At 41.8% G+C, this 13,872-nt stretch overlaps 2 protein-coding genes across 4 annotated transcripts in view; both read right to left on the reverse strand.

Annotated features, from left to right (window-relative positions):
- Positions 1 to 13,872, reverse strand: part of ppm1aa (protein phosphatase, Mg2+/Mn2+ dependent, 1Aa) — a 63,578-nt gene that overhangs the window by 5,360 nt on the left and 44,346 nt on the right. The gene's annotated exons all lie outside the window — the stretch shown is intronic.
- LOC146552515 (homeobox protein SIX6) lies at positions 7,839 to 13,486 on the reverse strand. 2 transcript variants are annotated; one of them, XR_014889909.1, is made up of 3 exons: positions 12,173 to 13,486; positions 10,622 to 11,185; positions 7,839 to 10,132 (listed from the first exon to the last, which is right to left on the reverse strand). XR_014889909.1 is itself a non-coding variant. In XM_085256909.1 (2 exons), exons 1-2 carry the CDS (start codon positions 12,742 to 12,744, stop codon positions 11,020 to 11,022), a joined length of 738 nt encoding a protein of 245 aa, XP_085113035.1. In that variant the 5' UTR covers positions 12,745 to 13,486; the 3' UTR covers positions 10,152 to 11,019. The 2 variants fall into 2 exon arrangements, 1 of the variants encoding a protein (XP_085113035.1); XM_085256909.1 differs by lacking the exon at positions 7,839 to 10,132 and having other exon boundaries at positions 10,152 to 11,185.

Below are 13,872 nucleotides of genomic sequence, written 5' to 3' on the forward strand. Positions count from 1 at the left end.
GGGATCTGTGGGGAGATTTGGAATCTTGAGAAAAATATCACAGATACTAAGCTGAAACATTATTTCTCCAAATGACCATATGAATGAAACGTTTCCTGAACCTTTAAAACACAAATTTGGAAGACGTCAGGTGGAAGAGATGCTGGAGATCGCTTGACAATTCTTTCTCCGTGCCATTAAAGCGACCAACAGTTGGCAAGTATTGTTGCCAAAGCAACAAAGATTGTGAAAAAGCTGAAAAGCAGTAGAAGACAGACTGACACATTGCTCTTTCTTGTCTATTTGATGATTTGTTAACCAAACCAAAAAGTACATTTACTGACTCAAACAACCACATGTTACAAATATACCTAAAAGCAGCTCAGTTAATGTTACACCCTCGGGCATCAAGAGACACTAGCATCTGTCTCTGTGGTTCAAAACATAAATCAGCCTTCATGGCATCTCTGAAGGTGCCAGACATAACTAGAGGCATAATGACTGGGATCACTGTTTTTTCATAGGATTTATTTCGCAATAATAATCCTGCTAGTGACTGTTATCACTCTGCCGTGTGTTCTTCTGCTTTTATGCCCAGCCAAGACTGGTCCACAGGTCTCAAAGACACATCTCTGCTTTGGGTTCAAGAGGTTTTTAGGGAGGGGCACGGGTGGCAGACACAACAAGAGGAAGTGGTATGGGATATGGGATAATGAAATCTACCTCACGCTCCCAAGAGGCATCGCCTCACCTATCCTGGGGCTCACAAATAGCTCAAGTAACCAGTCGCCGCAACTCCACACACATGATCCACACACCCACTGTGCCCAAACCACACTGCAGCTACCCTCCACCAGGACCCTGCAGCTATATGCAGTTTGTACTTTATTTGTTTGCTGAAGCTGGAGTGACAGCAGCCTGAATCTGAGCTGCCATCTTGCTCCCCCTCGCTCTTCATCTTCATACTGGAAAGTGGGATGAAATACCCTTCTTGGTTCCACACAGAAAGAGAAAAAAAGAAGAAGAAGGAAAAAAGAAAAAGAAAAAAAACATTCAGGAAATGAAAGTTGTAACACGATCCTCTGTGTGCCAAACGTCTCCCTGAGCAGGGACAAAAGGCCCAGAGAAAAGCTGCTGGGACTATTTTAGCCTGCAGATGACAGAGGAAGAGGGAGGGTGTCTTAGGGAAACATGGATGGATAAAGACAGAAAAACAGACAATGGAATATTTAGATTAGCAAGAAATTAAAAATCAGGAGGATGTAGGGGTAATGAATTCAAATTACTACAAGAAGAAGATGAAGAGGAGGATTTGAGGAGAGGGAGCTGATGTGATGAACTCCTCCGTGCAGAAAGTGGTGTGCTCCTGCAGCCCACTGCGCACAGAGTCCCACATCCCACAGATATGCAAGCACCAAGCAAAATAAACTTCCCATTCCGGCCCTGCAGTATGTTTTCTAGTGGGCCTCTCCTGAGAGAAAGTCTTTATGACTCCCCTTTTGGTGCTTATAGTCCAAAAGAGTGAGTCTACACGAGGGGCAAAGGGAAAACTGAAGATGTTTGATGTTCAACAACAAAGTGGGGAAAAACAAATTCGGATATTCGTGTAGTCAGAGGTGGAAAACAGGCTGTTTCATTCTGCTCGCCACTGATGTGCCAGGGCTGATCACCGGGACACTCTGGCAGCAGGGGGAGGCGAAATGCCCCACTGGTCTTCTCACTGCTGACTGGTGCATTTGCAGCATGGTGTCAGCGGCCGGTGGTAATTACCGGGCTCTCTTTGAGTTACCGCTACACCAGTGTGCCACTGGCTTTGGTATGCCAGCTAAGCTCTGTTATTAGGCTCAGAGCTGCCACTGGACAGTAGGCACTACTTCAGCAGACACACACACATGCACACACCCACACACACACACACAGTCTGTCTATGTATCTCTTCTGTCTGCATAAATGAGAGATTGTTTTACTACCTCCAAAGTACAGGCTGAAGTGCTAGATTAGTAGGATCTTTGTCACATGTGGGGAGCATGTTTGGTTTATGCGGCAGCTAAATTATGCACAGAAGAGTTGTCATCGCACATCCAACAGAATCAGTGAAGTGTCTAATTTAAGGCCCCGTTTGCTAGAAACATTTCACCCTTAAAAAATCCCTCTCATCATCCCTCTGATGCCTGCTGTAGAAGCAGCAGCTACACATCATTTAGTAAAACAACTAAACTTTTCCCGAAGCTTCAAAAGCTGCATCAGTTGTTGATGATTTCAGCTAGATTTTTGTGCGATAAGCTTCGAGAAGCCTCTTATGAAAACTGGATAAAATGTCCTAAAAATATGAGCTGCTTTGACTATATTCCATATGAGTTAATTCCTTTATAAATAAGAGGGTTTTACAACAGCAGAATGCCAAATGATTTTAAAGAAGTGATGCTTAAAGAAGGACTAACTTATTGGTGCTCTGTTAAGCAGTGTTAGTAAAGTGGAAGTGTAAAAGTTAAAGACGAGCTGGTAATTGGGCAGATATTTTAGCGCGGCGTCAATCAGAGGTGGATGATGCACACGTTCACAGCAACACAAGAATCCAGGAAGCAAAGTTCTCCTACAGCATTTAGCTGTAGGAGAACTTTTCACTACATTTTCACCAGTCTAAAATTAGCCCCACACAAAGAACAACCTTCCACTTTCTTTGAGCTTTGAGGAGATGCGAGACTCCCTGCTTCACTCTCTGCCTCTCAGAGTTTGGCAGGTTTATAACTACGACCCAAGAGCACGGCTGAGAAAGGCCCAAGTTGCTGAACTTAAACTTGGCGACAGCTGCAGAAACTGGAGAGCAGATAGTTTAAATATAGACCCTTTAAAATCCCAACTGGTGCCCTCACTCTGTGTGCCTCAACACTTTCTTACACATGTACATTCACACCCTCCACTCAGCAATGCTGTACACTCATTTACACTTCAGGCCAAAACCTGAAGCTACACTTTGTCTCTTTGTTTGTTTGTTTGTTTGCATAAAGGAGGAGATTAAAAAGATCTTTGGTGTCCTTGATATGGTTTATTCTCTATGTCAGAAAAGGGGCACGAGAGGCTTTAAACATGATAATATTTAAAGTAAAAACATGGTAACACTTACCCTGCAAACATAGTGTATAGTCTGTGTTATCTCGGGCTGACGAGTGGAACTGTTTACTTTCTCTTCTTTGAAATAAAAGCAACTTTTTTCTCTCTTTGAGGCCTTTTATTGTACATGCTTTAATGTGTACTGCAGTTGAACAGAACAGATGTCTGCAAAGCCTAGTTTTGATGCGCATGCGCGGTTTCCTCTCCATTATGGTTCTTATGCACCATCTTGTGGCCGCAGGGAAATACTGCAAACAGTCTGCATATTACACACACCCACTAACGGTGACTTGATGCTTTTTTTTGTTTTTTGACTGAACTATTGTGAGTCAGCTTTGAGTTTTTTTATTTATTCGTCTTTTTCTCTTTTCTTTTCTTTTTTTTAATTTAGCTGAAAGTAACTAAATTCGTTTCAACCAGGCAAACATACAGTTACAAAAGCTGGCGATTTTATGAAGGCTCGAATAAGGATTTTTGTTTTTCTTAAGTGAGTGCATTTAAAATTCGGGGGGTTATTTTGTTTGTTTGTTTTTGTCTTATAAAAATAAAAGCGATATATCAATATAGCCAAGACAAAAATATCATGAAATGTAAAAGGTTTTATATTAATTATCTGGTTTAATCTGACAGGCCATTTGTGAGTCGCACATGAACTTGTATTTAAACGTTGAAGCATGAGCCACAGAACAGAACTGTAAAATAGAGATGTCATTATTTGGTCGCTGTCGCCATCTGGTGGCCATAAACTGAACTTCTCTGACCAACTGACCAATTTGAAATCCATCTTTCCTTGAAAGTTGAAGTGAAGGTTAAAAACAGCCATGCACCAGAGATGTAGCACCCAGTCTAAGTATATTAAGTACGGACAGATGTAATGTTGAGGGCTACTGATTATTGGCTTATACTTGGCTTAAAACAGATCCTACGCTTCTTTTTGTTACTCGGCTGCATAATGTCAGAAGACCAAACATTAGCCCATGATGTGTAATGAGTCATTATAGCTGAATCCTGTTATCAACTGTATGTCAACAAGAACTGTTTTACAAATAGGAAAACTGGGCTTTATACCCCACACTCTCATCAGTGCTACAGGCCACCTCAGTGTGAACTACATATATTTAAGTAGGATAGTTATAATTAGAGCTATTTGTGTTTATTAGGGCTATTTTGTTATATTTTGTAACTCTTTCTTTATTGTATTTTTTAAGTTACTTTAGTTATTTACTGTACTTACTGTCTTGGAGCATCTGTGGCCACATTATTGGCTCTGGTTAATAACTGAGTATTCTGACTGTGTGTTTTGTGCAGAATAATTACTGTAGTTTTAAATATATGCACCACTGACACAGTGTAAAGCGAGGTGGATCCCTTAACTTGTAGCGTGGATGACAATAATGATAAATATTATAATAATATTATCATCCATAGCTGTGTCCTACTCTTGTTTCACCAAACAATGAAAGTGTAATATTAACCAGTAATTTCACTGGGTTCACTTTTTTCTGTTTTCAATGTAAAAAGAAAAAAAAAAGAGGGGGGGGGGTGTTTTTTTGCCCTGGGGCTACTTACTGAGTCAAACAAAAAACAACATTTGAAGAAATATTTGAATCCCTGCTCCAATTAATTTCCCCCAAGGGACCACATGAGGGATTGGGACTGTTGTGGAGGGCTGGACCAAAAAGCCTTTAAAGAGATTAAATAAATATTCAGCAGATTTCAGTTTAGCTTACTGGTGGGCCCTCAATAACAGTCCCAGTTTCTCATGTTGCCCTTTGAGGGAATTCATTGTCCACCCCTGCTCTACAGTGTCACCAGAGTAATGGACTCTTCTTGGCTCCTTAAACGCTGCCCAGCCTCTCTCAGAGCCACAGCCACGTGCTTGAAGGCCGTCTGACCTCCACCCACAAACAGCAGCTCCACCTCCAGGAGAGTAAGCATAGCGATGGGATAGACGGCGTGTTTTCTGCTCATGCAGTCATCTTATTTCTATTCCCAGCATCTCCGAAAACAAAAACCACTTATAATAACCGGTCTCCAATATCGGTCTCCAAAGTGAGCAGCGACGTTTGAGATTGGCTGATTGATCCAAGCGCGCTTCGGAGGCTGAACAGATGATTAGAAGCAAAAACGAAACGTGTCCAATCAATGTGTGTTAAACTTACAGCGCTGTAACCTACAACCTGCAAAGAACGGCTGATCAATGAGTGCTCGACCTATACAGAAGGTCCTTAAAATTGGTGCAGTTATGATGCTACTGTGTGGTGGATTTGGAGACTTTTTCTGAGTTCCGAGGCTATTACAGACACCCTGCATTCGATCCAAAGAACTAATTTACCGAGAATCACTGGAAATTAGTCCAAACAAGACCTTTGTTTCAAACTTAAACTTCAAACTATAAATGTGTGTCTCTACAGCAGCTGCAGCCCATAAGAGGGTACAGTCGGCATGTAAAGTTTTTGTAGCGTTGTCTGAAGCTCTTTTTGAAAGGATTTTCTTTTGTTGTGAATAATGATATCATCCCCCAACAATATCATCTGTATCAAAGAGGTGGATAATTACAGAACGAGTGATTGATGAGGTGGTTGGAGAGTGTACTGCAGGTGCAGAGCCTCGTCTCTGTCCGTGGTGCTGAAAGTCTCCTGCAGCACTTCCCTTTCGATTCGGTGGCTGAGCACATCCATTCACAGGAAATCAGCTCTTATCATTTAAATCTGATTGAGTATATTTGACTTTAAATTTGGCATTTGCAGAAATAAATATGCGTTAGGTCAACAACGGGCTTTAAAATCAAATCAGGACAGCTTCTACTGAAGACACTGGTGCCCAGCTCAGTAGTATTATGGATCTCTTGACACCTGCAATAACAAATGTGATGCTCTTTAATATTAATTGGCTATCAGCTGCAAATGTGATCGCTCGGAACGATTTGAAATTAAGAAAACTAGACTGGATGAAAAGATCTGGCATTTCTTCCGTTTAGATTGCGTGAAGAAAAGATACCGTGATACCTGCATGGGCACATGGTTTAGAAAAAAACAAAACATAATCATACAGACAGCATATAAAGCATGTATGCACTTCCATTTGTGTTTTCAGATCCTGTTTTCATTCAGGACTACTTGAAGCAATTGGAATATGCTTTAAAGTAGTGAATCCGCATGATTTTCAATATTTGGGAATTTATTTATTTATTACGTTTTATGTAAGGAGATGAAATAAAAGGGGGGGAATAAACCCTGTAAGTTTAACCACCTTTGTGAAAGGAAAAAACACAAAAACTTAACTGGATTGAGTATTTTCATCCCCACCAGCGACACCTTTTTGCTGTAGTAAAACACCACCGCCAGGGGGCGTCACTGGCACGCACTTTTCCATTTTCAGTACCCTTTGAAGACGATTGTGCTGTGAAGCCCCCACAGAGTGAAACATCTCCACAGCGCGCAAACACATTGTTTGCCATTGTTTGAAAAGAAAACCTCTCAGATGGGAAGAAAAACACCTTAACAAGCAAACACAAATAAGTGGAAGTAGTTACATTCCCAAGGTTGGAAAGAACTTGGGGAAAGGAACGGCTTTAAATGAATTATTTGGATACAAATTCATGGCCTTTTGCACAATGAGCCGACAGAAAAAAAACGCCCGCTTTCCTCAACCAAATAAACTATTTTTGATGGCGATTTTTTTTAAAGATCGCGCAGTGAAACCTTGTAAACAACAAGCAAGATGAATTTTTTGTTTGTTTGTTTTGGGGGGTTTTGTTTTGTATTTTTTTAAGTTGCTGGGGTGCGGTTTTTGATAGAAAAACGAAGAGGGCGGAGGACAAAAGCCCCGCTGAAAAGGGCACATTTCCCCTGCTGAGTGACCTCGACCAATTCAGGAGATGTGCTGACAAGGAAAATATTCAGTTTATGTCCAATACCGGTGAATCAAAATTATTATTATTATTATTAATATTTAGAAATAGTTAATTAATACCCTGCAGCACGCTTCGTGCATAGTGACCCCTTTTACACAGATATATACACTGGTAATATCACTGGGTTACAATTACTATTTGTGTGTATGTGTGTGTGTGTGTGTGTGTGTGTGTGTGTGTGTGTGTGTGTGTGTGTGTGTGTGTGTGTGTGTGTGTGTGTGTGTCAAGATACTGGAGATAGGCAAACCGCCTATCTCCAAATTTGGTGATTCTGGAAAAAATAGATTGTGGTTAACGGAAGGGTGAAATGCTTTAACCAATTTTGGATCAAGTGGAAAATAGAGTCTAATAAAAACAACAGAAATAATTTTCTGAGCAGATGAAAGCTGACTTTTTGTTGCAAAATGATCAAATGATACACCCACAGCAGTAAAATGCAAAACGAAACGCAAATATTTCCGCACACTGCATACTTTTCATTCTCAAGCTTTAAATAGCTGGTACTTTGCTGGTAATACTTTTTCTTAAGTACTGGAGTATTTCGTTGTTTGTTATCTGTACTTTTACTTAAGTAAAGGATCTGTATACGTCACACAAAACTACACGTTAATTAATACATCTTTGGCGAAGCCTGCGGTGCAAATGAAACCAAGGAGCAGAACAGTCATTTCGCATCATGCAAACTGTATTGTATTAGATTGTACAGGTGTACCTATTAGCCGAGTTCCCTCATGGCATAATAATCAGAATCTACGATGATGCCAAATGCAGCGGAATAAAAAGTACATTCACCGCCAAAAAGAAGCAGAGAAGAAGGAAGATTACCTCAAAATTGTGCAGGATTTAAGTGGTCTACTTTTATTTCCATTGCTGGAAACTCCAGAGCTCCTCACAGTGTAAAAATCAGCATATTCCAAATTTATGGCACATATTTTAATGCATCAGTGGAACAATGTGCTAAACTCCGAGGATCCAATCAATGCCTTACATTCACAGACAGCCTGTGGGTATTGCTTGGATGCAGCAGGTGTCCAGATGTACTCCAGCAAACTATCAGGATGTTTCTTTTTCTGTCTAAGCCTACAGAGCTCTACCAGGAATATCACCTCTGCAGTCAGATCTCTCGCGTTAGCTTTATTGTGTTATCAAGACGCTAAACGGGCTTTAATCAAACACCAGCTTCAGGGGATACTCCAGGTAAAAGACCCTCCGTGCAGATGCTCTCGTGGGTATTATATTTATTTTATCACCTGATGGAAACATTAATTTGCATTTCGTATAGATCTGAGTGGGGGGAAATGTGGGCATGCATAATAAAACGTAATATGATGGGTTTTCGGACAGTGAAGGAGACAAAATTTGGATCTTTCACAAATTTAAGGTGAAAAACTCAAAACAAACATTTTCTGCACCTGGAACGCACATTTTTGTGCGTTTTTGTTTTTTGTTCTTTTACCCAGGTGTTAAGCGTTCCTGCCTCATCCATCACAGTTTGGTACACCGTGAGAGGAGACTGTTGAGCATCTTGCGTTTTATGCCTGAAGGAAAACACGAATGAAATTCAATTTACGGTATCAACCAAAGGAAACGTCCAGGACGCATTTACGTATATACATACAATTATAATAAGTAAGCTATAATGGGGATCCAATTCAATCACACACAGCTTTGATATGTAGTCCTGCTTATAGATAAACAATGCTGCACTCCAGAGTGTCTGCACGGAAGGACGCTGATAGATTCAATCACAGTAAACACACATAACCAAGGCTGCTGCCTGCCCTTCATCACATATCACACCCACAGCTCAAAGAGTCTCCGCGCCACTTATCCTTAACTTGTTAAAAAATATTTTAAAGCTGAAGCATCGGTAAATATTCTTCTCTGACAAATACAAGTTTTCTAAGTTAAACGTCACTTTGCTTCATTTAGCAAAAAAAAAAAAACTTCGTTAAATTGCTTAATTCAGAACTTCATCGCAGAATAATCACCGCACTGCGTCTATGTGCGGGCTAGTCACAAATAAAGACAATAAAATAGTGATTACATCCTATTAATAGGCCAAGCCATGAGTTCACCCCGTAGAGAGCGAGGACACACACACACACACACACACGCACGCACGCACGCAAACACGCACGCACACACAGGAGAAGTTGTGATTCTGCGCCCCAGACCCTCCTCGCGGAGTCTTTTCTTTGGATAGCGACCCGCGGTCGCTTCTCCTCACAAAACAGCGGCAGGACCCCTTTTGTCTGCGCTGGAACCCCAGACCCATCATTAGCACTGATTACCGCTGACCAGTTTGACAACCTTATTGACTGCGAGAAAGACTTTTTTCATGTAGTCCCCCCTTGTCCTTATTCTTAATAGAAACGGAAATATTTAGCTATTTTGTCCTCCTAGATTGAAAAAGGAGCAAAAAAATAAATCAAAAGAAGCACCCTGAACCCCCATTTAGTACCCTTCACTTGTTCGCTCTCTCCAATTCACCATACACGTTTGGCTTCTGTTTTGTTCAAGCTGAAAGGCTTTTGTGTGCTTCATAAGTTACAGTAGCCTAATTAATGGCAAATAGGAGGAAACCAGGTGGTTGCCCCATCAGCTGGAAAGGCTGACATTGTGGTTTAGTCTGGATTTTCTCACTGTGCTCACATCCCGCTTCTGTTTGCAGGGCAACACAAAGGCAGCAGAGGCTATGCAGATAAAATAAAATAAAATAAAATAGTTAAAAAGTTTTTTTGTAGCTGAAGGGTTGCCGAACATGAAATTAGGATTCAGTTGCGCGCGCGCACACACACACACACACATCTAACTTACAAACTATATAGCTGTTGTCCAAACACATATATGTCAAGATAACATGATGCACGTGTGTATCACCGTGTTAAATTCATCGTCGCTGTCTGTTTATGTTAATTACTAGACTGCTTTGCCTCATGTACGGTCTGATTCTCGATGTCTTGGGAAAATGGACACTTGCACGATTTAAGAAGCCTGTTCCTGCGCCGTCTGTGCAGCGTAAAGCCCAGGTCCACAATCTGTGCTGTGTTTTGATCTCCATGGTCTCTCCCGCAGATCATCCGGGTTAGTGAGCCGGCCTTTCCGTGACCTCTCGCTGTCACCCTGCATTACAGGACGCAAAGCATGTCGGCCAATTAGGCCTCACTCTGAAACGTGTCAAGGAGTCGAGCATCGAGGTATCAAAACGAATATCACTAGAACGTTTGTCTTAGCGAAAAAATCCAAGATTATTATATAACAGCATATGAATGTTCATATTTTTACAGCTTTATTAACACTTTGTTTTTTCTCCTCTTACTCTATCCACACGACAATCCAAGAAATAAGACTGAACTTTAAACTCTCTTGAATCAACAATTATTTTTATTAAGTTATCTTTACGGGTTTTTTTTCTTTTTACTGAAACACATGTTCACTAAAGCGCGCATGCTCAACGGGTTTACCTGTGTAGAAGGTAAGTATTAAAAACACCAAGCAAATGAATATGAAATTCGAAGAGACAGAGCAGATCGTTTTAAATAGGCAAATAAACATTATTTATAAAACTTTAAAGTAAAAATATCACAGTTCTTTTCAACATGAAATACCCACAGAGAACAGCAGGTTAGGCGCGTGTGATGTCTTCATCCCTTTTTCCTTTTTTTCCTTTTACTTATTTTTTCTTCTTCTTTTTTTAACGTTTCATCTCGAAGCGTTGGCTTATTAGTCCGTGAAATGTGTTTCGTCCAAGTGTTAAGTTCAGTTATCCGCACGTGGGTAAAACGCAAACAAAAGTATAGGCCTAAAAGGATAAGGACGGGCAGTCCGCAGCAGATCACAGATCCCTTTATGTTTTGGCAGCCGTCAAATATTAGTTTGTGTGTGTATGTATGTGTATGTGTGTGTATGTTCTTTTTTTTTTTTATCTCAACGCAGGCACTATGACTTGTTTATTGGATTGTCTTTCACTCGTATCCCCTTTTAATTCATTAACACCCTCGATCTGCCCGTCAGATGTCACATTCACTGTCGCTGGAGGTGATAGAGATGGCCGAGGCGGCTGCTTTGCTGGACAGACTGGCCTCGGGACTGGAGGAGTTCCCCAGGCGGTCCACGGTGCCATCCTCGTCCGCCAGGGAGCGAACCGAGCCGCCGGACAGGACCTGCTGCTGGAGCCTGAGCAGAGGAAGGAGAGACATGACAATAAAAGCCCGTCTGTTTCGAGGATCATCAAAATTATTGTCTATAAGTATATAATATATACAGAACATATATAATATATTGTCTACATCGATTATTTACAAAATGGATTTTTTTATTAGATTAAAAAAATTAAAAATCCTAAACAAACATACAGAAGAAGAAAAATGTCTACTTTTGCTTAAACAAAACAAAACAAAAATATTAAATGGAATCTGTGAAATCTGACTTTTTTCTTAGTGAATTTATAATTGATACATTTTTACCACGTACCACAGGGAGACAGCAAATATATTATTTGGATAACTGTTGGATATGGGACAATTTCAAATGTCATTCTCAGTAGTGAATGTCTAGCTTACACAAGGCTTTATGAAACATAACCTTATGTAAGTCGACCGACCATCTAACAGGCAGATAGAGCCGGTGAAAATAGTTCTTTGAAAGCACAACGTGACATCAGTTAAACTGCATGTAAAAGCAATTAGATTTATGTTGTTTGTGTTATTATTACTGCTAATAATAGTACCAGGAGAATACTGGAGTCACTGTTAATAAAATACCATTAATGTAGTTGCAGGGTCGACTTAATTTCAGTCGGAATATTACACTTAAATAATACAAATGTTTATTCAGAGTCCAAATAATTCATTGCTGACAGGAGAAAACGGAGAAACCCGTTGCCATTTTTTGGTTGTGCTGGTTGGCCATTTTCTGCGATTCAACACAGACACTGAAAGCGGCGTTTATTACAAAAGAAGAAGAAGAAAATCGGGATTACGGTATAATTTTGACTTTAATATGATTTGATGTCAGAGCTGATTGCCTCCAAAGAGGCACGTATACTAAACTGAAAGCAGGGCAAATCACTTGATGGGCAGTAATGGAGTGTGGGTATGTTTCGTTTCTGACGCGTTCGCGTAAATTAGGATTGTGGCGGTGACGGTTATGCACGGAGCTCACCTGTTCTTCGCGGCCGCCGCTCTGTCTCTTTGTCTGCGATTTTTGAACCAGTTTCCTACTTGTGTGGGTGTAAGTCCAGTAGCCTGTGCAAGCTCCCTCTTTTTGCTGGGATTTGGATAGGGATCCTGCAAATACCACTCTCTTAACAAGTGCCGGGTTCTCTCCTTGAAGCAGTGGGTTTTCTGCTCTCCATCCCAGATGGTTCTGGGCAGGGGAAACTTCTTCCGCACCCTGTATTTGTCCACCGGTCCCAGCGGGCGGCCCCGCAGCTTCTCAGCCTCCTGGTAGTGAGCTTCGAGCCACAGCGCCTGCAGCTTCGTATGCGACTCTTTGGTGAACTTGTGGTTCTCCAGGATATGGTAGAGTTCACGGAAATTGCCAGTGTGGAACGCGACGACAGCCCGGGCCCTGAGCACCGACTCGTTCTTGTTGAGGACCTCGCAGGCCGCTGGCGCGACGGGCAGCGACCAGAGGAAGCGGCCCAGGCGCTCGACATCCCCGCTCTCCTCCAGAGTCTCGCAGACCCCGGCGACCTGCTGGGGGCTGAAATTCAAGATGGGCAACTGAAACATGGAGGCTTCTCCCGTGTTTCCCTCTCCCCCTCCTTTCTCCTCTCTCTCTCTCTCTCTCTCTCCTCCGCGCCGAGTCCTCTGCTTCTTCTTCCCGTGCGCCGAGGCAATCCAAGACAACCCAGAAAACAAGGCAATCCCAAAGTTATCGAACCAATCGTCTGACCAGCCGTGAAAAAACGCACACGCCAAAAACGCCACAGAGGAGGGACAATGCTGCGTGGGGGCCGGCTACCGCATCCTCTGGGCTTGGCAAACTTGGCAGGCAAAGGGCTGAAGGTGCAAGGGGAAAAATTAAAGCCACTGCGGCGGTGTAGTCTATTTTTCAAGGTATGCTGGGATTGAATGTACGAAAGAATTAAAGCCCGAGCTGAGATGTATTTTTAAGGAGGGGGGAGAGAAAAAGACAGTCAAGCCCCCTCCGATGATTTCCTATTGGACTTGGCAGATTGGCTGCCCGGTTGCCATGGATGCACGTCAATCACTGTCAAGTTCAGCCAATCAGGCGGAAAGGAGCACTCAGCACCACCCTTTTCAAAAATAATATAAACATTTTGACCTTTTCTGCTTGGCGTCTTCAAACGTTTAGCTGCCTCTCCGTGCTCTCCTCCGCCTTTGTGCGCGGCGGGCGGTGTTAAAGGAAGAGTCCTATATAGTGAAGTGCCCGAGCAGACAGACACGCTCAGTCTCCCTTTATGAAACAGGCTTTACGCAGCGAAATGACACATCCCCGCTGACTATAGGCTGCCCCGTCCTGAGGTAATAAATAAATAAACAAATAAATAAATAACAACAGATAATATTAGACGGCGTGGAAGCTAAATTCGACACATCACATTTGTAGTTGTGTTTAGCATGGCCTGCTAGGCTGCCATGCTTTCTGTGATGTACCCTCCGTCATAAGCCGGCCCATCGTACGCCTGTAAGAATCTTATAAAGCGCTACTATAAGCGCCTCTATACCGTATTTTAAATGCTTGTTTTGCCTTTTAAAATATATATTTTTGTCCTTTCGCACGTCTAATATAAAATTATGCCACAGTGCAAGTGCACAAATATAAATAAAGTGTGATTGTCGGTATTTATTAAAGCATTTCAACAGGACCTCAAATCTGCAGCCAACCTTGAACAG

The sequence above is a fragment of the Mchenga conophoros genome, linkage group LG19 (assembly GCF_057382185.1).
Source record: "Mchenga conophoros isolate Kocher_MC1m ecotype Shallow Benthic linkage group LG19, M_conophoros_male_GT1.1, whole genome shotgun sequence".
NCBI classification, from domain to species: domain Eukaryota; kingdom Metazoa; phylum Chordata; class Actinopteri; order Cichliformes; family Cichlidae; genus Mchenga; species Mchenga conophoros.